The 25,731-nt window shown below is 37.6% G+C and overlaps 1 protein-coding gene across 1 annotated transcript; it reads right to left on the reverse strand.

Annotated features, from left to right (window-relative positions):
• Positions 1 to 6,024: 6,024 nt before the first annotated feature.
• rprml (reprimo-like) lies at positions 6,025 to 6,369 on the reverse strand (the record flags this gene model as incomplete). Its single annotated transcript, XM_084111515.1, has 1 exon — positions 6,025 to 6,369. One exon carries the CDS (start codon positions 6,367 to 6,369, stop codon positions 6,025 to 6,027), a length of 345 nt encoding a protein of 114 aa, XP_083967641.1.
• Between the last annotated feature and the right edge of the window lie 19,362 nt (positions 6,370 to 25,731).

The following is a 25,731-nucleotide window of genomic DNA, read 5'->3' on the forward strand; positions in this document are numbered from 1 at the left end:
GATCTCACCTCGTGGGGTCTCAATGATCCTAAGAAAGGTGAGAAATCAGCCCAGAACTACACAGGAGGAGCTGGTCAATGACCTGAAAAGAGCTGGGACCACCGTTTCCAAGGTTACTGTTGGTAATACACTAAGACGTCATGGTTTGAAATCATGCATGGCACGGAAGGTTCCCCTGCTTAAACCAGCACATGTCAAGGCCCGTCTTAAGTTTGCCAATGACCATTTGGATGATCCAGAGAGAGGAGCCATGGGAGAAAGTCATGTGGTCAGATGAGACCAAAATATAACTTTTTGGTCATAATTCCACTAAACGTGTTTGGAGGAAGAAGAATGATGAGTACCATCCCAAGAACACCATCCCTACTGTGAAGCATGGGGGTGGTAGCATCATGCTTTGGGGGTGTTTTTCTGCACATGGGACAGGGCGACTGCACTGTATTGTATGTACCTAAACCCAATAGAGAATCTTTGGAGGGAGCTCAAACTCCGTGTTTCTCAGCGACAGCCCAGAAACCTGACTGATCTAGAGAAGATCTGTGTGGAGGAGTGGGCCAAAATCCCTCCTGCAGTGTGTGCAAACCTGGTGAAAAACTACAGGAAACGTTTGACCTCTGTAATCGCAAACAAAGGCTACTGTACCAAATATTAACATTGATTTTCTCAGGTGTTCAAATCTTATTTGCAGCTGTATCATACAAATAAATAGTTAAAAAATCATACATTGTGATTTCTGGATTTTTGTTTTTTAGATTATGTCTCTCACAGTGGACATGCACCTACGATGACAATTTCAGACCCCTCCATGATTTCTAAGTGGGAGAACTTGCAAAATAGCAGGGGTGTTCAAATACTTATTTTCCTCACTGTATATATACACACACATTTTTTAATGAATTCGCAGTAATCCAAAAATATAATTTATAATAAAAACAAACAAGCAAATATACGAGAGAAAATAGTAATAGTAAACTGTTAATAAAAATAAAAAAGAGAGAATCATAGACAAAACATTTTTCATTTGTGCACTTCATTTATGTGTGCATGCTCCTGAATTTTTATTAGGCCAAATACTTTATAAACATCCAGCGCTGACACGGCAAAGCTCTATCATTGCTTTAATATTTATGAAATAGGTTAACTCTGTGAATCTCCTCTCTTTCCAGCTCTCAGCTTTCCCTCTACTTTCCTTCATTTTTTACAGTCCATTAAAGGAAGTGGGAAAGGAGGAAAGGATGAGATGTATGCTAGAGAAAAAACACATCTCCATGCTGATCATGAGACAGAAGCCTGAGACAGTACTCATCTACAGAAATATAAGACTCTATGCCTTCCTTTAAAAAAATATTTTCCTCCTAGGTGGCTCACGCTTCCCCTTTCCCGTTATCCATCCTTCTCTTTTGCTTGTCAAACAGTATATTATGCTTGATGCTTGCAATGTGTAATATTGTGTATCTCTGTGTGAGAATTACTGCTATTTTTACTGCTATTATACTGAGAAGGACTGAAGCATTATCCGTACACACAACATCTGGTCCAACACCAGAATTTTAGTTTAGCAGAATACCCTTAGGTGAATCCACCAGGTAAGATCTTGGAGTCTCTGCTTTCGTAATCACAGTCCTTTTTCTTTAGTGTCACTAATCAACACTGGCTCACCTGGATGCAACTGCGGTAAGTCATGTGCTCTGTGTCTTTTATTATACTGTTTACCTTGTTTCTCTCTCTTAACCATTTCCTCTGCTTTCAGACGATCCATGTCCATCCAGCCTGGGTTCAACATTGACAGAATAACTGGGACAGTTGTGCAAAGCTTTCGGCCAGTTCTGCAGGACTATATCCATTAGCTAATGGTTTTGCCCCGATGCATAAGAGCAAGATATGGATCTACTGCTTTGGTAAGAAAATCCTTCACAGTCCTCACTGCCCTTTCAGCTTACCCATTGGCTTCAGGATATCTGGGACTGGACGTTGTATGAGAGAAACCCCACTCTTTAGCGAATTTCTTGAAAAATTCTGCACTTCAATTGTGGTCCATTGTCTGATATCACCTCAATTCCGTGTCGGGCAAACATACTTTTGAGATGGGTTACCTGCAGCAGTTGTTGATGACAGTTTCCTTATTTCCACAAACGGGAAAAATAGTCAATCAATCACCAGCAAGTATTGATCCTCTTTCCACTGAAACAGATCTGCTCCAACTTTTGTCCATGGCCTCTCAGGGAATTCTGTGGGAATTAATGTCTCTTTAAAGTTCTTCCTTTGGCTTGCACAAATATCACATTTCTCCACCTTTGACTGAAGCTGTGCGCTGAGACCCAGCCACCAAACTGATTACTTAGCACGCTCTCTACACTTTGCTATGCCTTGGTGTGCAATGTGCAATTTCTCCAGGATATCACTCTGTAGTGATTTTGGAATTACCAGTCGACAGCCTTTTAACAACAGTCCATTTTCTATGGTTAACTCCCCAGCAAATTGGAAGTAGGCTATGCTGCACCATGGTTTCCACTCTGTTTTTAGCCGGCCAGCCCTCTGGAGAGTACTTTTTCACCAGCTGTAAAACTGGATCAGCTTCCTGATGTTGCTGAATTTTGCGAAGTCTCTTTTCAGTTACAGGTAAGCCTGTGACAATAAAGTTCACGTACAGGTTCATCTCTTCTTCATTTTGTTGTCCGTCATGTTCTCCTTCTTATCCAGGTGCTCTGGAGAGGACATCGGCAGTCGCAATATTTTTCCCTGGAACATGCAAAATAGTGTAAGTGAATTTCATGAGTCTCATCCGCAATCTTTGGATATGTGGTGGTAGTTCGTCTAGGTTCTTTGAACTCAAGAGGGGTATCAATGGTTTGTGGTCTGTTTCTACATGAAAGGAAAGACCTATGAGAAAGTCTGAGAAGCGCTCACAAGCCTAAGTGATAGCTAAGGCCTCCTTTTCAATTTGCGCATATCTCCTTTCCGTGTTCGTGAGTGCTCTTGATGCGTTGGCTACAGGTTTAAGCTGCTTGTCACCTTGCATCTGTAGCAATACAGCTCCTAGCCCGTATGATGATGCATCAGTTGAAACAACTGTGGTGGTGCTTAGATCTCTTTTAATGTTCTCAAAAGCTCTCTGTTGTTGCTCTCCCCATGCCCACATATTCTTTTTCTGCAGTAGATCTCTCAAAGGCTGCGTTTTTTCAGCTAAGTTTGGTAAAAACTTCCCTAGGTGATTTATCATGGCCATGAATCTCCGCACTTCACTTACATTTGTTGGCTCACTCATTTGTGTGACTGCACGCACCTTTTCAGGATCTGCATGAACCCCTGACTTATCCAGTATCTGCCCAAGGAACTTCACACGCTTCTTAGAGAATTCACATTTATCATTGAGAGTCACTCCTTCCTTTTGCAGTTTTTGCAGCACAGCAAAGAGACGTTGATCATGTTCTGTCTGGGACACTCCAAACACTAATATATCGTCCATGTGGCACAAGACTCCTTTTAGACTCTCCAGCATTTGCGACATCCTTTTCTGGAAATGTTCTGGAGCCGACGATATTCCAAAACAAAGTCGGTTGAAGCAGAACCTTCCAAAAGGAGTAAGGGCTGAATTCTGTGATAAAGGAATCTGCCAAAATCCTGAGTTGGCGTCGAGTTTTGAGAAGACCGTGGCTACTTCAAGTTGACCAAGAGAATGTTCCACAGGAGGAAGAATGTATCTTTCTCTGTTTACTGCGCAGTTGAGCTTTGTTAGATCTACACATATGCGCACTGCACCATTTGGTTTCGTAACAACAACCATGCCTGCGCACCAGTCAGTCGGTTGTTCTACCATCTCATATACTCTCCCTGCAGTTTTCCCAGACCCTGGAATAATTCTGGAAACTGTCTTTTCACTGACTCCAGACTATCAAGGTTTACTGTGTCGATTCTTGCTATGATGTCTAGAGCATGGATTGCCGGCCACCCATGTAGTGCCATTTTCAATCCTGAGATCACATTTATGTCTTAAGTTGTGGTTTTATTTTTCGTGCTGAGTTTAGCTGTGCACCTACCATTGACCTGCAGTGAATCTTGACCTGGTCCCAGCAGTATATTTGAGAATTTCTGCAGTTTACCAAAGTTTTCCTCCTTAAACAGTTCTTTATACCCACCGTGACATCTGCTCCCGTGTCCACTTTGAACAACAGCTCAGAATTATTTACTTTTAGTTTTATCAGCCAGGGGGCATCATTATGCTCTGTACTAACAGTACCTAAGAATGCTATGTCACTCTCTTGTTCGTCATGGGTTAGGGTTAGTTACTTCACTTATTCCTCTGGACATGCAAACTTTCACATAATGACCCTTTTTCTTGCAAAGGTTGCAGTATGCTTGCTTGTCTCGTTGGGCATTGAAATTATGTGAGATGGAGTTTTTCCACACCACTTGCATGATAAGTTGAGATTACTTGATCATTTTAAGTGAAATGTACGAGTTCGCTTATTTTAAGTTGAGCAATTAAAATGTATGAGTACAAAATCTGCCAGTTCTGGTTGCTTAAAATTTGAATTTCTTAACTTAAAAATGTTGACGTAACTGATTTTTTGTAACTGAGTTTTGCCAACTTATTTGGGTTTGCAGTATGCTTCTATCACCAAATATAGAATACACTACAAAATCTACATTATTTTATTTTCTCTGACCCGTGAAACTTAAAGTGATTTTTATACTACTCATTTTGAAGGCTATTCCTTTCCAAAGTCAGCTTTATTAATCCACATTTGTTCAATTAATAATTAAAAATGGATTCCCATATTAAGGTGCATCACTGGATTATCTATGCCAATAACCTAACAAAGATGATGCATGAAGAATACCTTTTTTATAGTTTTTTTTTTTTTTTTTTAATGGAGCAAAATTGGCCATTTATTTCACTTACACTGTTCTGCATGGCTGACCATTGAAGAGAAATAAACAAAATGCAGTGCAATGTTTTAAACAACTTTATTCAAAGCATGCTGCACAATTTCATGTCTGCAAGTCAATATTACAAAATACTCCATGCTTCATTGAGGTGTTACTTAGAAAGTGTCTGACACACAGCGAGCACCGCGCATGCAGAGGGAGAGACGTCAGCCGCTGCGATCAGGGAAGAAGTCTTTTGAAAACGTGCAAGTGCCACACCAGACGAGCATCCCCCCCTCACGTGCTCTCGGCCACAAGTTAAACTCCGAGGAAAATACATTTTGACATCTTCGAAATCAAAACACCTGCGATTCAAGGTACAAAAGTCAGCGTTCACAAAACAACATGCTTTTGAAAGTGATTGTCTAATACAAACCAGGGTGGTGGTGGGTTTGGGAAGTCAGAATTTCTCCAATTATAAGGCTTGAACCCCCCACCCCCAAAAGGGAGTCAAAACAAGATTTAGAGGGTCTTGGTAAATGTACTTTTTTCATATAAGTATATAAATAGTTTCACATATGGTTTTCAGTAATAATAAAAGTTAGACCGATTATTTTTACATGTCGCTAAATTGCGCTGGCAAGGTAACCATGACAACACGTAGCTCATGCGCTTTCCATTATGACGAAGTTTGTGCGGGTGCGTCAATAAATCATAAGTTATCGTGTGTCACTTTGTTATGACAAAAAAATGAGTGTTCTATATTATAAATAAGGGACTTTCTTGCGCCCAAAGAAGCTACAATTTGCATTTCGCAAGACAAGCCGTCGAGCGCCCTCAGTCATTGTTCGCATTCTTTTACAAATAATGCAGTAGCTACTCTGCTTTTTATGAGGTAAAACGTGTAAACACTTCACTGTAAAAAATCACAAGCAAAATTACCTCAAATACAAAAAGATACGTAAACATGAATAAATACATTCTTATTCTGTAAACGTGCAGCTGCATCTCTGTCATCTTTGTTTCAGGAACAGTTCATCCACATGGGCTTTTCTTCCCAGAGTACAAAGGGAGTGAACATAAAAGTTGCATATCTTCCTGCCTCCCAATCTGAGGATAGGCTAATTGCAGGCCGGTTACAGGTGACACCCGTGGCTAACTCAGTCCGATCATCACCGCCTCGACGTCTTTGGATGGTCTCCGGTCATTGACAAGGAAGTTAATCATACTTTCGGACTTGATCATGAGGTTGCACCCGAGAAAGAAGATCCCGAACATCACCGTGAGTGAAAGAACGCACAACACCGCGATCTGCACCACGCGCGTAACGAACAGCTTGCGCTCGTCGTGAGCGAGAACTAAAGACCCGCCGCCGTCGTTTGCGGTCACCTCGCTCCCGTTACCCGTGCAGCAGTCAACGAGAGTCCCCGCGAGCTCTTGACTGCGATTGAGCAGAACGCCGTGCGTAAACACCGTGTGGTTGAAAAACGTTCCGTTCATCCTGAGCGGAGACGCAGAAGACTGATGCTGAAGACAATCGAGCCTCTTATGGCATCAACTCACTTTCTGCAACTGCCTGTTGAGTCGGGCAAGTTTTATGAGGAGAAAAAGTAATAAAAATATCTCCTAAAATCATTTAGGATGGTTTATGCCTTCAGTTTACACGCAAATTGGATTAAAAAAAAGTGCCCCGTTTCTGTTGCGTTCTCTCACACTTGGCTGTCAATAATCACGATCAACGCCTAAGGCACTTGCAAAGCCGATGCAACTCAGCTGAGATCTGCGCGCAGGTTTCGTGCGTGTGTGTGTGCGCGCGTGCGTGCGTGCGTGTGGTCCATGTGGGAGGGGGTGGGGGCCGGGAGGGAGAGAGAGAGCGCGATCAGCATGGATGTCGCCAGGGAGACCATTCTGTGTCAGAGCTAGAGAGGATGCTCTAATCAATGGGATTTGATCCAGTGGTCAAAAATGTCAAACCTTGATCGCTCTGGAAAATCACAAGAAGCCCATGCACGCCTTGAGCTGGATGTACCTCTATGGTGATTTTTGAAGTCTTTCCATCTTATGTTGTCCTATTCAGACCCTGGGTTTATCCCAATGGACTCCCAATCACTTTTTTGTAGTGTTTTTAGAGTGAAGCCAATGGCACTGTTTTTAAATAAAAAACTTTGGAAATCAAGCATGGCAGCCTACAACACAATAACTTTGTTAACCCTGTAAAGCCAAATATATGAACTAATAAGAATTCTTTTTTTTTATTGAACAGTTTATTGAACTTGAAACAAAATATTTGAAAGAATTATTTAAAAGTAAATAAAGTTTGCATTTTTGTTTTTTGTTGAGTATCATATTTGATACATCAGGCTTTTACCCTCTAATAAAATGTCACTAGTACAACTTCACATTTCAAGTTGACTAAACCTAAGATTTTAAGGCAGCACGAATACTTTAAAGGTATAGTGAAAATGAAAAAATGAAATGAAAATTATGCCCATGATTTACTCACCCTCAAGTCATCCTATGTATATGACATTTTTCTTTCAGACAAATACAGTCAGAGTTATATTAAAAATGCCCTGTCTCTTCCAAGCTTTATAATGGCAGTGAATGGCCGTTTCTGTTTTGAAGTCCATAAAAGCACATCTATCCATCAAGCGATGAGTTTGTGTAAGAAAATATTAATATTTAACACAATACAAAGTAAAATTCTAGCTTCCGGCCAAACGACCATACGCAGTCTACTTACGCCTAAAGTGCAACTTACGTAACTTGTGACGTCAGAAGTAGAGTAGTGGATCATGGCGTAGTGTAAATATCAGCAGTATGTCGCAGTACTCGCATAAGTTGCAAGTCGAATCCGTATGTTCGTTTGGCCAGAAGCTAGTTATTTTACTTTATAAAGTTGTAAATATGGATATTTTTCTTACACAAACGCATCGCTTCGCTTCAGAAGGCCTTAATTAACTCCTCGGAGCCGTGTGTGGAGCACTTTTATCATGGATAGATGCACTTTTATGGACTTCAAAACAGAAACGGCCATTCACTGCCATTATCAAGCTTGGAAGAGCCAGGACATTTTTTTATATAACTCCGACTGTAGACTTGAGGTTGAGTAAATCATGGGGTAATTTTCGTTGTTGGGTTAACTATCCCTTTAAATATTCGTGCTGCCTTAAAATCTTAAGTTTAGTCAACTTGAAATGTGAAGTTGTACTAGTGACAACAGCAAAGAGACACGTTTACAATTATGCTAAAAGGCCTTTTACTTGATCATAAAAGTAGTATAAACTATCAATCAGATGACAGAAGGCATATAGAAGATTGTGTACAACAGGTTTTTCAGCAAAGTTTTGACCATGCTGATAAATCAAATAATATTTTGACTTGGTTTAATCAGGACAAATATGATTTAATATTGCAGAATATATTTACTACAATATTTAGTAGAGAGATAATTCACCCAAAAATAAATGATACTCATTGTGTCATTCAAAACCTGTATGACTTTTTTCTGTTGAAAACAAAGATATTTTGTGTCTGTGTGTGAGTGTGAGTGTGTGTTTTGTCCATACAATAAATATGAATGGGGCCCAACACAACACTGAACCCAATTGCATTGCATTGTATGGACAAGCAATTTTCTAAAGAATATATTTTATGGCTGCATTTAGAGTAGAAATAAAGCATAGTAAATTAAAATCTAAAACATATAAATGGCCACCTGACCATAATTAGGATTTGAACAGGTTAAAATGACATCTGGTTTCCCAAGAGACCAAGCCAATGCGGTTCCAAATATCACAAGAATTATGAAACAAACAAAGTCTATTTGATTGATTTACACAGAGTACAGTATTCTCCAGAGAAGCCGTGACAATACTTTGAAAAAGCGAGGACAGTGCGAGTGTGTCGAGAGCGCGCGGGCGGACGGGCGGTGGCTGGCAAATGTCATACTGACAGAGAAAACCGTGGGAGAGAAGAGACGGGGATAAATTAAGAAATGAAAAACGAAGTGTCGATAAAACCAGAGCAAACTTTTCTGTGAAAGTCAAGCTGTTCTGCGCTCACCATTAATTCTTCACTTTCTTTGTCAAAAAAAGAGAAAAAAGCGTATTTTAATTCATTGAGGCACTCAAATATAATAACAGGATTATATGATTATTCTACTTCCAAGTAAATATCTATTTTCTACCTGTCAGACAACCTGCCTGTAAGAATGATTTGCTGGTTTAACAAAAGTGCCTAATTAATTTGTGCAAAGGTCACTTACAGACAGACTATAATCACCAAACCCTTCAGCATTATGATGTGGTCAAATTCCATCATTGTTTAGAATGCAATTAGCCCAGCTGTTGCTATAAATAAGACTGCACTGCCATGTTTTTCAACCCTTCTTTGTGTGCTCGCCTTGTGCTTTTCATCATTTATTGCATGGATTAATATGAAAGAAGCTTAAGCGCATAAACACATATGCTGCATATCTCTCACAGTTTCAGTGGACTTCACACATTACTAACTTCCTTAGTGCTCTCTCTTGCAGTTCCTGGCTAGATGAGACTATGAGTCCAACATGTAGCTGAAATACTGCGTATTTCACAAATTTAGAAACTCACGGATCTCTACACTTCTTAGCAACAGGCAACCTTTATGCATAGTGACAGATGGCTGGTTATTTTGGTTGGAAAAAATAGATGGAGGAAAGGAATGAGATGCATGGATAGAGAAAGAGGAGGTTGCAGGGTGAACGGTCAGAAAAGTGGGGAGATGTTTCCACTTAACTGAGGGAATTGGCAGCCTAGCAACAAAATTTAAGCAAAGATGTCCCCTAGCAACCAAGTAGGCTTCACTCTCTTATCCTACTGCACAGACACTTGCACACAGAAACTATAGCGGTGAAGTTTAACAATGCAGTGAGACACAAAAATTTACATACACAAACAAATACGCACGGTTAAACAGGATGCACATTTCAGTCTTCAGTATCATTACTGCAGTTGATTCTGAATAAAACAGGAAGATCACAAATTTTTAACCTTCCTTTGCCACATAGTTACGACTGTTTGTTGTCTATGGGGGGTTCAAACCTCCTCTCTTTATCTAAATGGCCCTTTGCCGAGATCACCCAGCGAGTGCATTAGCAGTCTAGCGCTAACCAGAAGACCCAGAGAGGTCTCGCAGCATGGTGCTGTGTGCGCTCACATCTGTTTCTGACTTATTTGATTTTGTGTTAGAGACTCGGCGTCACTGACGTCACTGACGTCATTTATTCTGAAAAAAAAGCTTCAAACTCCCAAAGCAAGCACAATTAGTTTCTCCATCCCCAGGCATTCAGCTGTGCATGTTTTTATGTGCATTTATTTGCAGGGAAAATAAATGTATCTGGCCAAAATATGTTTCAGAATATATTTCACTTTTTTTTAATTTTTTTTTATTAGAAATAAATTTAATTTAAACCTTCAAAAGCCCAATTATAAGGTTGCTTTAGTAACCCTCTGGTGCTGATCGTGTGGCAGAAAAAAAAATGAATGTAATGTATTTTAAAGGCAGGGTAGGTAGGACTATATAAAAATAAAAGATCCAAATTTGTTAAAACTTTCTATATATATCAATACATAATTAAAATGTAAGTACTCTGAAAAAAAAGAGTATAAAAATCAAGTGACTCTAGACCGTTTAATCTGTATTAAACACAGCTCATTATTTCGATTCGGGACGAATCAAAGGATTGGCTTAGGCGACTGTCACTCTCTCTCGCAACCATGGCAACCACCATTTTGCCACGGGATCTGCCCACTTGCGCGCGCACGTTTGATTTGAGGAATTCGAGAGGCACGGAACCTAGGAATAGCAAAACAATGGCAGAGAAAGAGCAATCAAAATTCACATTACCGGCATGCAGTTAGTGAAGGCAAACAAGGCAAAAAAAAGAAGACAGTACAAGAAAAGGTAATGAACAAAAAGTCTTTGGATAATCAAAGAAATAAAACGCGTGTCAATATCATCGTGGCTTTCCAGCGACCACCCCGTCCTCAGCCTCTACTTCCTCGGACCCTAGTTGCACGCCACGGCCTCTTGCACGACCTCCTCTGCTTCGCCCTAAAATTATTTTTTATTTTACAAAAGGACATTTTACAAACCTACATTTTGCGCATGTGCTCCTGCATGCACTTTTCCAGTCACAACACAGCAATCAAAGGAGGACGCGCTGAAAACTGAAATGCTGTTCTCTTCCTTCATAACTCGTACTGAGAATGTTTGAGTTGCAGAGGAATTTGTGACTGTTTCACCTGTTCAACCACATCAAAGTTTCGTAATTAGTAAGTCCGTGCTTTTTCTCTTTTTGTTCTTATGTGCTGAAGGGCTGCTGTGCCTTGGTGAAACGATGTTTGTACGTGAAGAGCTCTTTTCCAAAACGCCATAAACCTAAAAAGCTGCCTCAAAGAACCAGCAAAAGTAATGATTATGAATGTGTAAAATATTGCAATAAGACATTTTAATTGTTTATTAATTTCTGTGTCGGCTGCAAAGATGAAGTTGACGATATTTGACTCGCGATCTTCGCAGTAGGCTAGTGAACGCATGCACCGGAGAAATGCACATTTATAAGGCTACATAGTTTTATTTTGTTTTGGATGGTTTTGTTTAGAACCAGATTTCTGTAAATATATTCCACATTTTTTAGGCCTGTGAGGCGAGGCTACGGTTCGGTTCACGATGATATAATCTCCAGTTCAAGCACCTTATGTTGTGATTGATAGCCTATATTTACTTTATGTATTTAATCCAGGAATGAAAATATTAATGAATTAATGGAAAAAAAATATATTAAAATTAAGATACAATTAATACAAAACGAAATTCGTTTTAAAGAAAGGCTTTGTGCTTTCTGTTTTGAGGTCTCTGTTAAAGTTTGAAAGTCTTAGTGCAGCTTTCAGAGCGCTCGCGTCCATAATGGAGAACTGTCAAGTAATATTGTTTTTTCTTCATAAATGCAAACACGAAAAATAAAAGACAAAAACTTTTTTAAAAAGACAAACCATAAATTTAGAAAAAAAAAAAAAGAAGAAGATGGATTTATAGCGTTTTGGGGGAAAAATGAATGGATTTATACCGTTTTGAAAATGTTATTTTTTTTTTACTTTGAATTGATCATCAACCATATTGTTGTTTGATTTAATAATCACTGTTGCAAGAAGTGCCTAGTTAAGTTTTTTTTTTGTTTTTTTTGTAAGTGGAAAAAGTAGGGGCTGCCACAGATTCTGTTTAGTTAGCTCCTTTATTGTTTTTTTCTATAGCCTAGTATAATATAGGTCAAATGCAGCAAGTCAAAAGACCAACTGGACCTTCTTTGCCAGTTTGCTCACATTTCTTTGAAGGATGGCAAAAATATCGCCTGAATATCGATATCTAGATATTGGAAAAAAATATCGAGATATTCATTTTTGTCAATATCTCCCACCCCTACATGCAGAACACCATATATGTTATGAATCTTACACGAAATTCATCTTCATCACAATATTACTGATGGTAATGTAAAAAAGTGTATCAATGCAACCTGTTTTTAGCTTATATAACTAGCTCGTTAGCGAATCAAAAAATATATATTTTAAATTTACCAATATCAATATGCAAGCTTGATAGTGAGTACTAAAATACATCTTATTTGTTTATATTCATAAGCAATTAACGTTAGATTTTTTTATTACATGTGATTCTGACATGATGTCACTACATGCACTGTGCTCCTTCCTCTCTGCTTGTCTCAGGTAAATAATGCGTCTTCAGCTCAGCGGTTGGAGTCGCGCGTTCATGTGTTTTGGGGGCGTGGCTTTGGAAGGAGCCCAGAAGGGAGGGGGTGGAGTGAATGGAAATAATGAACTGTCTTTAAAACAGTCCTGAGAGGTCTACAGACACTCGATTTTTATACTTTCTTTTTCAGAGTACTTACATTTTAATTATGTATTGATATGTACATAAAGTTTAAACAAATTTGAAAAAGAATTTTTTTAGACCATTCCTACCTACCCTGCCTTTAATTCAATGATATTTTTTCTATTTTGTATTTTTAAGGGATTTTATGGTACTAAATTATATCTATGCAATAGTTATGATCCATTTATTACCTTTTAATCACTTTTTGAGCCTGAAAATTAAATTTTCTTAAACTTCCTTTAATGACTTAAACTGTCAGGCCTAAAGAAATAAGTTTGGTCTCTTTTTATAGAAGACACTTAGCAGATTATTGCTGAAGTAATAAAGTGCTGAAGTGAAAAAAGTGAAAATAAAAATAATTTATAGAAGTTTATTATTACGAAAAATGCATAAAAAATTATATTTTTAACATTATTTTAATAAATATTTTCCAAAACATGTTTTACTCTAAACAAGTTGTGCTCCAAATATGAGGTTGATATCTCAAAAAATGAGCTTTCAGTAAGATTTTGTTTGGGCACAGTACCAAATGTTTCCAGATGAAATTCGCTTCCGATTTGTTTCTACTGCGGTCATTTTTGACTCCGAACAGTACAAGTGTGACCATTTTTTTCAGGACCATTTAACCGTTTCAAAACATGTCCATGATTTTTTTGTTTCTGTTAACATAGCAAGTGACAAACTTTACCAAGTTTCGTAGCATTCAGACTGGCCTGGATCTATCATACGGGCAATCTGGGCACGTGCCCAGGGGCCCTTACGCATAGAGGGGCCCTCCGTGATGGGAGTTTTTTTTTTATATAAAAATATAAAGGTGAATTAAAAATCCTTATATTTATAAAGGTACATCTCAAGAACCCCTCGCTCAATATTCCCCAAACTCTAATCTATCGTAGTGCTTGATATGAGGCCTTTCGAACGAGCCCACCCACGAGGTCCAACTCGCCCAGGTCCCCGAGTTAGCCTTTCAAAGTCGGGAGTCCCAGCGAACAGCGATCCAGTAGGGGGCGTCCCCGAGGCCCGTCACTCTCACGTTCGAGCAAGGGTCCCCATGGGACCTCCTCACCCAAATTTGAGCTCTCTGGGTCTTCGCGTTGCGGAGATACGAAAAATTTTCTGGCCCACTGGCGGCCACCATTTTGAAGCGCGCCCGGTGGTTTTCGGCTAATATCTCCGCGAAAAAAACACCAAAAATTCTGAAATTCTGGTGCCTCCTTTGGAGGCTGTGGTTGTCTGGTAATTAATTATTTCGTATTTTGTATATAAAACGTACATATAAAATGTTCTTCAAGGATCAAGAAAATAAATTTCCAATTATAAAATGTCAATGCAAAATACTTCGCTTACAAGATGTCAATAAGATTTCTGTCAGGACCACTATCGTCAAATATGATTGGCAATTGCATACAGTTTGGATTGGCGGTATAGTTCTGTTCTGGGCAAGAACTCCCTGCGCATCCATGCAGCCTATAATGGATAAGAGCAACAATAACACCCTTAGGGTAAACAGAACAGAACCAACAGGAATATATTTTTTAAAGTACAACATGATTCGAGAATTTATTCTGATTCAAAGGGAGTCAGAATGCCAAATCCTGACTGACGAGAGGAGGAGCTGGGGATGGAGGAGGGTATAGCTCCTGAGAAACGCTATAGCTACTGATAAGGAGTTTATTTATGAATAAAGTGAAAGGCGTCATATTCCTATAGGTAGACGTGGATCAGCTGAGAGTCAGCTGATGCGAGCATGACTAACGTGACCTGCCAGAACTGACGCTAAGCTTAATGTTAATATGTTTTGTTAAAGATTTTGTAAGCATATTGTTTAGTCGTGCTTAAAGTCAATTGTTTAATTAGCGATAACGCAATGAAACTGTCACGTTGCATGTAGGACAAAGCGCATGGAGACAAGGAATACCTAGAAATAACATTTAATAACCAAACTCTCAGGGGAAACACCAAATATTCACGCTTACATTGAGGATAACGGACCAAGACTGAAGGAGAACACAAGGTATAAATACACAGGGACTAACAAGATAACTAATGAGGTGATTGACAATGCACAGGTGATAGACATGACTAATTAGAACAATCATGGAACACTAGGTCACAGGACTGAACCAAAAACACAATGAAGGGGGAAACACAGATCAAATGTAACAGAAACACGGCAAATTGTGTGGACTAATTTTGGCCAGGCTGTCAAAAAACAAATTATGAACTAGGGCTGCAACTACCGATTATTTTGATCATCGACTAATCTGTCAATTGTTTTTTTTGTTTTTTATCAATTAGTCCGATGAAAAATCAAAAAATGATTAGGCTACTTAAAAAAAAAAAAAAAAAAAGATCAATTTTTTTTTTTATATATTATTTTAAACAATTTTATTCCATATCCTGCCCAATGCTGTCCTCAAAACAATGTGCAATATAAAGACTATGAAAACAAAGTGAATGTATCTAGCTATGCTGTGCATTATAAGCAAAAGAGGGTTAAAATACAAATATTACATCAAAACATATTTTCAAGTGTCAAACTAACAAACATATTTTAGAATATTTCAGCATATTTCACAGACAAAACATATTTGGGTAAAGGGGTTATTCACCACTGTAAAGCGTCATGACTGGCTGATGTTTCCGAGCACAGCGTGCAGACGTGACTAATCGATAATCTTTTATGTCTGAGTTTGCTGACTTGTTGTCAATGTTGTGTTTAAATTCAAGACAATCCTCATTCTAGGGGACGTCAACATACACACTGAACAAAATGACTGTGTGATGACAAAGGACTTTCTGTTTTTATTGGACTGTTAATCTGTTAATCTTAAACAGTTTATTAGTGGTCCAACACATAACAAAGGTCATACACTGGATCTTGTGATTGCAAACGATGCAATTTTGTCACAGCTGTCTTCTGTCGATATTGGTCTATCTGGAACTGCCTTTACCTTGTATGTCATCCTTACACACTGTTAAATTCCGTAAATGGAAATCAATTAATCCGTCAGATTTTGTAGACTCTGTTGTTCCCTCTCTTAGTGGTCTTCCGTCAGCTCCTCTTGAAGAGAAGATGTTACAGTTGAACACTGCTCTTGCTTCTAATTTAGATTAATTTGCTTCCTTGAAGTCTCACAGTGTCTCTTTTGCTCGTTCTGCCCCTTGGTATGATGAGGATCATTGGCTCCTCTCATCAGCTTCGTAAAGCTGGCTCACTAATTTTAAACATAGATGGCTCTGTTTTGGAGTCACAAGCTAAATTTAAAAATGTAGGAGTTATATTTGATTCCAGTTTGTCTTTTGACTCTCATGTGCAGTACACTGTTCAGAACCCCTTTTTTCATCTCAGAAATATTGCTAGACTCCGCTCTATGTTATCCCTCTCTGTGACTGAAAGGCTTATTAATACCTTTGTTTTTCCCGCATTGAATATTGCAATGCACTTCTTGCCGGGGCTCCTAAAAACATGCTTAACAAACTGCAATATGTGCAAAATTCAGCTGCAAGGATCCTGACTGGAGTCAGGAGAAATTAGCATATTACACCAATTCACCAATTACGCTCCTAGGCTTTGGAATGCACTCCCTCCTCATATTAGAGATGCACAGAATCTAAATATTTTTAGATATTATTTAAAACTAATTTTTTGAGGTTGGCTTTTCCTTGCTTGTCCTGACTTTTATATTCGATATTGTTTTTTATTTTTTATTTTAAAAGTTTTATTTTTATTTGCTTGTTCTATTATGTTAAGTGCCTTGAGAAGCTGCTTTAAAGGCGCTAGTTATTATTATTATTATTATAATCGATTTTATTGATTAGTTGTTATAGCCCTACTTTTGGTTACAGTCATACATGCAGATGAAAATATATATTTCGGATCACATTTAAAACATTGTAGGATTTTTTCTTTTCTTTTCTTTTCTTTTTTTTTTGCATAAAATTGTTCTAGCAGGAGGATTCTGGTTTGATGTTATGAAATGCACTCAGCAAGGAAATAGAGTTTAGTAATTAGATCAAACGCCACTTGCTGGTGACATGATTTGATGCTAAAGAAACAGAAATGACTCGGTGCTTGGAACTGAATTATATGTCTAACACAGAGTTAATTTAGTGTCATGAACGGAGGCTGGAAGGGTTTTCTAAGACACCAAAGACATCTCCAATCATCAACTCACATCATATGAAGTAATATAATTAATATAATAATTAATTCACTTTCCTTTCTCTTTCCAGTATACAGTATTGCTGCAAAGAAGCATGAATACAGAGACGTTACAAAGGAGAGGACAACTAGTAAATAATGAAGGTATAAATTTAAACTGAAAATTTTAACTATGTTGTCTGAAAAAGGAGTTTATTAACTATGAAATTGGGGCAAGTCGTCATATGTTTTAAGTGTTTCTTTGCTGTTGTTTTTTGCTGTTTTATGTGTTTATTTTTTGACTATTTTTTATATAAAATTTTTATTACAAATATTAATATTATTTTAAATAAATTTTTCAGTATTTTTTATTACAAATTTTTTTAATGAGTATCTTTGTTTTCTGTGCAACAGTAGCAGAAATGTTCGAAATAACTTTTGATAACAAAATAACAAATTTTCAGCACTGATAATGATAAGAAATGTTTTTTGAGAAGCAAATGATCATATGTGACCCTGGACCACAAAACCAATTTTTTAATCAAATTTTTTTTTGTAATCAATCAATCAAAAACTATTTGAAAATCTGGAATCTGAGGGTGCAAAAAAATCGAAACATTGAGAAAATCGCATTTAAAGTTGTCCATTTATGTTCGCGATTGTGCTGCATTCACTCACAAAAATAAATGTTTTATATATTTACGGTAGGAAATGTACAAAATATCTTCATGGAACATGATCTTTACTTAATATCCTAATGATATCCTAATCCTAATGAATGAAAATCGATAATTTTGACCCATACAATGTATTGTTGGCTATTGCCACAAATATACCTGTGCGACTTATGACTGGTTTTGTGATCCAGGGTCACATATTAGAATGATTTCTGAAGGATCATGTGACACTGAAGACTGGAGTAATGATACCAAAAATTCAGCTTTGATCACAGAAATAAATTACATTTAAAAACATATTTAAATAAGGCACTTATTGTAAATTGTAATATTTTGCAATAATACTGTTTATGTTGTTTTATTGATCAAATAAATGCATCTTTAGAGAAAAGTTTTACTGACACCAAATTTTGAACAGTAATGTGTTCAATGGAGTAAAAAAGTGTGACAACTAGCCCCGGTCTTTCCTATTAATTACTCAACCAGCCTATTTCTGGATGAGACATCCTCCATCCTATCCTAAACTATCAGACACAACAGCACCTATTGTGAGATAACAATAATTGGGGAAATAACGAGTGCTTAAAAAAAAAGTTAGACCGGCCTGATTAGATCAATGCTAAAGAAACCGCAGAGACCACTGGACCCAATGTCACCCCATCCCTTCTGTGTGTCTCAGTTTTTTCCTCTTCCCCTCTCTGGTCTGTTGCTTAGTTACTGCTTAGTGTGCTGGAATTGTGGAATTGTGTTTGAGATAGAGAGGTACAGGGATAAGGCACAGTACACAGGCTTGATCTGCACCATTGTGTGCGGGCAGGTGTTTGCGCCTCTGTTCTCCTGACAATACTTCCTCAATAATCTCCATTACTCACCTGTGACTCCACTTTCGTTCATGCACTTTTGTGTTTGGAAAGAAATGCCTAATAGATCTGCAGAGCTCCAGACCCGATCTGGGGGGTCAGCATGGGCTAATAACACATAATGCGTGTTTGGATTGAGCTCTGGTGGAGAAACTGATCTTTGACCACATAAAGTGAGCGTGTGATGTGTACTCCCAGAAGAGGGCTGAAAGGTGACCAAAAAAAAGAAGCTGGAACAATTAATGCAGAAGGTAGAAATCTTGTGTTTGACGTTTGTGCTGAGCAAGTTTGAACTCTGCAGTAAGAGGATCTCCTCACAGAGTGAGTCTGCCTTAAAGCATCATGATCTGACTGATACGCACTATACAGCAGTGGTGTCAGCATGTGTCGCACAGGCAGACGATGAAGAAGGATAAAGTTCAAAACATGCGTCTTTAATGGTAATCCACAGAATAAAACAGGACAAAAGGGAGTTGCATACACAAGTTAACACAAACAAGACTGTACACTAAACACAGGAAAAGGCTGAACTTAAGTATGCTGACAAAAGAGGTAATTAATGTAACACAGCTGAACTAAAGAAACTAATGACATTAGTAACCATGACAACACAAGAGAAATGGGAAAAGGACAAAGGAACACAGGGAACATACACAACAGAATATTTGAAACAAGTGGGGGATATTTGTTTAATTAATGACACCAAGTTCAATTAAACCATCAAAATATTTAAAATATATATGAATATATTTAAATATGATGGAAGAACAAAACAAAATTTTGTTAAGGTACTCATCTGAAAAAATTATTTGCCAAAAACAAAGCAAATACAGGTTTTGTTTTACTATGCAAAAAAAGCATAGAAAAAAACTAAAAGCTCACAGAAAAAATCATATGTTTACTACAACGTAATCAGTTATTACTATTTTGTTGGTTCTCTCTGTTTTTGTATGTTTATAAAATGTGAAGGAGAATAAAAAGGCTGGCAGGTTAATCTTGTGTGATGTGTATCAAGAGCTCTTCGTGTTATTGAACAGTCAAAGGCATTTATCATGGTTAACAGGGTACAAAAGAGCATTTTACTTCTCTAGTTTGAGTGCTCAAAGAATCAGGACTAATGGGTTCCTTGTGGGGCAATTTAGACAGGCAGAGGCTCTTCATCGGTTCATTACTGCTACTAAGTGAAGTGACCCTGGATATATGCTTATCCTCAAGAATTTTAGGTACTTGAGCTATTTTTTTCGTACTCAAGTCATATTGTGTCAATGATCCGGTGCTTATGGCAAACAGCAGAACATTAAAAAGCTTCCAGCTTGTGCTGTAAGGGCACTAGGCATACACTCAAAAAAATAACTCTTTGAATGAACATAAAAAAATCATGGAAAGGATTTCCACATGATTAACTTGCTTTATTTCAGGATTATGCAATTCTGTTATTCCAATTTAATGTACTTATGTTGGGTCAACTTAATTTATTAGGTTGATTCAACTTATTTACTATGCTGCCCTACATAATGGTTGGGTACAGCTTAATTTAATAGTGTCAGCCCAACTAATTTGCAATGTTTTGGACCAACTAATTTACTTAATTCGCATTCAACTTAATTAAATATAGTTGAATCCAACTTATTTTATAGTACAATTACACTAGTTAATAAAGTTGATCCAATCTATGCAATTTAAGTTAGACTAACAAAATTGCTTAATGCTGAAAGAAAGCCATTTAATCCTTTCCATGATTTAATTACATTAATTCAAAGAATAGCTTTTGAGTGTTCAAAATTAATTAATTAATTAATTAATTAATTTTGTTCACTTAAATTAAAACCACTTTGCGAAAGAGGTTTAATGCATGTATAGTGTATACTGAGTGCCCACAGCCCTATAAACTAAACACAGTCACCACTCTTCTGCATAATGGTAACCACAAAATTCAAAAACATTACAGAAAGTCCTCTAAGTTTCTAACGTAACTGAATATTAAACACTAACATTAACTAACAACATCTTTCCATTTACAGAAAAACACAAAATAACACTTTAATCCCTAAATTTACCCTCCTAATGCAGTCCCTTGCAAAGCATGCTGGGAACTACAGATCCACTGCCCAGTTAGTTGTCAACAAAAATGATTCATGTAGTTTTCACACAAATTAATTAAGTAAACTTCAGTTTTAAATATATTAGGTTGATTGAACACAATTAAATTAAGTTGTGACAAAATGTTAAACAATCGTGTTACTTTAGCCTTTTTTAATTCATTAAATTTAACAAGAGGCAAAAATAATTTTTTTGAGTGTATCCAAGACCATAAAGCTCACTTTTAGTCCATCCAAAACCGATGCGATTTATTGTCTAAACCTTTAACTACTGAAAACCAGTCACTGGCAGTGACTCCATCATTTGAGTACTCTGAGTATTCTCTATCAGGCACAGTAAAGTCTCTCTAAGCAGACAACGGAAGACAGTGTTCCCAAAAAAAAGTCCTTTATGTGGGACCTGATGTCTGGGTTCACACTGTACAATCTTGGCCACGATTTGGCCGTCTGAGGCAAATTTTGTGAATCCTAAAAGATTCCTCAGATCTTTGATCTGGTCTTATAGTTTGCTAGATCGCTATAGTTTGACACGTTCGCTGACAGCCAATTAATCACCATTGCAAACAAATTTTACCTTTGATGAAATTCTGGCAGTGTCAGAAGATTTGACACACAGTCCTGCAGTGTGGCTTCTGTTACGACAAGCATAAAATCAAAAACCAATAGGAGCGCCGAACCTAATTAGTGCATCAACTACAAGAAAACACTTGCTCCACACACATAGTCTTCGTTTTCTTTTCTAGACAGGCCATGATCAAAATTATTGCTAGAAATTGTTTTTGTTTGTCAGCCACCATTTCTATCCCGCATGTAAATGCAGCTCAGTCACTGAACATGTCACGGATAGATGATGTAAAACTAGGACGAGTCTTCTTGCACGTGCCCGTTTTTAACGCGTCTTGACTGCCATACACAGTGCCGGCCCGTGGTGTTGTGGCAAGATCATGAAAATTGGCCCCACTGGAGTAAAAAACTGTCATAACAATTTTACGAGGGAAGAGAAAAGCACATGAGGCGACAATTTCAATATTTAAGTTTATAAATGTGTATTAAGTGTAGCATTCAATATACATATGAAAAAATATTTACATGAAACTCAAATAAAATAAAATGTATGAATTGTACAAAAAAACAAATTATATATATACATTATATATATATATATATATATATATATATATATATATATATATATATATATAAACAGGCTATAGATTGCTCGATATTTAAGTGTATAAATGTGTAACATTCAATTACAAACATTCAACGTACATATGAAAAATATTTACATGAATTTAAACAAACAAGAGTGCAAGTGAGCTTGAAAAATGAAACTAAAAATGAAACTAAACATATATACATGAAAAATAAATATTAATCATCAAAATTATAATCGTGATTATTAATGATTATTAATGACTATTATTCTCAGTTGATTGCAGAAAGAGACAGTTAACGTCAATTAATTGCATAATTATCATATCAAAAGGGGTAAAATGGCCATTTTGCATGCTCTTTACAACCTACACTTCACCTAGGCTTGATGGAGATGGCCCGCCTTTATTTAACCAACTATGATAACTTCATCAGAAGGTAAAAATCTACAAAATGCATGGGTAGATAATTCTTAACACGCTAAATGTTGCCCAACTTTTTCCATGTCTGTCTGTCTGTCTGCGATCATGGGCATTGTTACATTAATGCTTGTCTTTCTTCCTCAATCATTCTCTTCTTCCTTTTTTCAGATCTAGAAAGATGGCGTTTGGATGCCATTTCTACCACAGCTTAACATCTGTTCTTATTTCAATTAGGCCTACCTAAAAATAGCATTGCTGTATGATTATGACTCTAACGAGATTTCACGACGTTATGACAGACATGAGGCAATCCAAATATGTGAAGTCGATATTACCATAGAGATTATAATATTTGGTAGGCTATTTTATTTTTGACAGCACATTTTCTGTCATGCAAAATGCCTAATATAGGCCTAAGCAATTAAGCATTACTAAAGAGTCAGAGCGCCACAAATACATTTTTTTTTTTGTCTCTTGTTTCTAAAACGTGAGCATTTTGGAGAGAAGTGTGGTGGAATCCGTGTGTGTGAATACTGGGATAATTACGTACTCGTTCCCCCACTATATCGCGGGCGGTATTATGCAAATTAGTGTGTGAAGCGCTATTGTGCATATTTCTTATGTTTTCGTATTTTATTCATTCTATTGTTATGTATTTATGATCTTTTTTGGAAATTTCATGTATGAACTATACAGAGCTATCCTTTTTATGTATGTAGTGGGTCTGGGTAATATATTAGCTACTCGCCGTCTTTGTGAACTGTATCGTGTTTAGTGAGGTCCATGCAATGAATGCATTTTGAAACGTGATTGAACATATAGAGTTGCGCGTACTCAAACGTTTCGCTAATAAATCAACAAATTATATATTTAATAATCTCATGGTTGAGGGGCCCCTCCAGGCCATGCGACCGCCATGCGACCTGGCCATGCAGTCTGACATTAATGACAACTGAGATCCAACTGTGTGACATGGCTTATAGCAGGGATCATGTTTTTACAGTCTGACCAGCAACAGTTGTAAAGGACTATTATAAATCGTACAGTGCGCACCAGGCCAACATCAGTTCGGCAGAACAAAATGTGAAGCAACCAGCCAAAAAACATGCTTAGAGGATACGTAGCTTGCCAACTTGGACCACAAAACTCAGATATAGGTGATGGAGTATGAAAGGTGGTCAAATAGAGTCATGGATGAATTCAGTCCTTGTTATTTCTAATGAATCAATCAACACTGACCATATCTGCAAAATAAAAAAATAAAAAATGCTTTTTCAGTTTTGGACTTTACAAAGACTCAGAAGAACATTGAATCAATGTCAGCCACAACTGACTGCTTTAGAAAGTGTGTGTTCAAGTGAAAACAGCACATTCACTGACAGCATTCTGTACTGGATGAAACTCGTATAATGATTGTGGATTATGTGTGTGCATTTGTATGTTTATACATGCAAAGTTTGTGGGTTGTCACAGTTTGAAGGCACATGAGTGACATCATTACTTTTAAAAATAGTTACTGCAAATGAACTCAATATTCCAATACCAACATACCTTATAAGTGCATGCGCACACACACACACACAGTCATCACCACCTAAAGCCTGCGATCGCAGGTTAGGGTTACCATAGCAACCAAAAGAGATAATGGCCGTATAGTTGGGCACATGCCGCAGGGTGTGTGTGTGTAAGAGAGAGAGATGTCGGTGTCAAAAAGTCACTGACACTAAGTGAATGATGGCTAGTCATCTTCTGTTATAAAACATCAACCAGTTTAGACCTCGGCACTTATGGTCTGGATTTTTAAATCACTCAGAATATTATGTTATTAAATAAGACCATTTGGTATTTATTTTTACAGATTATGATAAAGAAAGATATGATCACATTTTACAATAATTAGTTGACATTTGGACATGAAACTATAGCTTACTAAACAGTACCACCATTGATAAACCACTGTCATTGACTTGCATTGATCTATCAGAATACCCAGTCTAGCGTTATAGAGACTTAAACAGACTGACACTAAATGATAACACAGTGTTTTAGTGAATAAAGTTGTCATCAGTCTCTAAAACAAGATCCTGCTGGAACACCTGGCACTTGCTAAATAAAACTATTAGATGAAAAACTGAAACAAAAATGGGAAATGTTGCCCTGGCAACTAACTGAAATTAAATTAAATTAAATTAAATTGATGTACTGAAATGACTAAAACTGAAAATGTAAAAATAAAAGCAAATTCAAAATATTAAGAAATACTATAATAGCAATACTAAAATAGCACTGGTTTAAATAGAAATGTATATTTATATATATGGCCATAAAACACTTCCTATCTTTTGTTGTGGATGTCAAAAGTCATGTTTGTAATCAAACACTACAGTATTATGGCACAAATCTGTTCATATGGACAGGTCATGCTCTCATCCTTGAAAACCAAGAACAAAACTACACAAGGTGAAAGAAATTACAGCCCAGAGATAACATTTAACATGAATACAGAAACAACCCCAAATGTGTTTTGTGTGATGAATTAATGGCTGCGGAATGCATGAAATTCTTAAAATGCAAGTGAAAACAATCACTTAATCTGTAAAGACTGTACAGGGGTTGGACAATGAAACTGAAACACTGGCCAGTGTTGGAGGTTTCAGCCTATATATGCGCGGCCTGGTGGCCAACCTTCAGTGACTTTACATTCCATCAGTAAGAGCAGAGTGTGAAGGTTGAATTAGCCGTAGAACAGCTCTACATCAAATATTGCAATGCACATAACATAATGGGAGACATATCAGAGTTTAAAAGAGGACATATTGGTGGTGATTGTCTCGCTGGCTCATCTGTGACCAGGACAGCAATTCTTTGTGGTTTATAGAGAGCTGTGGTATCCGGGTAATATCAGCATACCACCACGTAGGTCGTAGGACAAACCACATTCAACAGGAGTAACTGTTGACTCTAGAGGAAGCAGTCTGAAAGGGATGTCCAGGTATTAACCCGGATTGAATCCAGAAAACATAAAACCACAGCTGCCCAACTCACTGAAGAATTAAATGTGCACCTCGACTCTCCTCTTTCCAGCAAAACTGTTCGTCAGGAGCTCAATATTAATGGTCGGGCTGCTATAGCCAAACCTTTGGTCCCTCGAGCCAATGCCAAATGTTGGTTTCATTGGTGCTAACAGTGCAAATCTTGGGCTGTGGACAATGTGAAACATGTATTGTTCTCTGATGGGTCCACCTTCACTGTCTTTTCCACATCCTTCACACTCTGCAGTGTAGAGAACCCCCAAAGAGTGTTGCGAGGGCAGAGTGAAACACAGGGGGTGGATCAGTGATGTCAGAGCTGCAATATCATGGCATTCCCTACTGCGCTCGATGGGGGCATCACTGCCAAGTACTTCAGAACCATTCTGGAGGAATAAGTGCATCTAATGGCTCAAACATACCCTGAAGGGGGGTGCCGTGTATCAGCATGATAATGCACCCATACACACAGCAAGACTTGTGACTGAAATGGTTTGATGAACATGAAAGTGAAGTTGAACATCTCCCCCATGGCCTGCACTGT

This window comes from Abramis brama (assembly GCF_963993115.1).
Source record: "Abramis brama genome assembly, chromosome: 1".
Classification (NCBI taxonomy): domain Eukaryota; kingdom Metazoa; phylum Chordata; class Actinopteri; order Cypriniformes; family Leuciscidae; genus Abramis; species Abramis brama.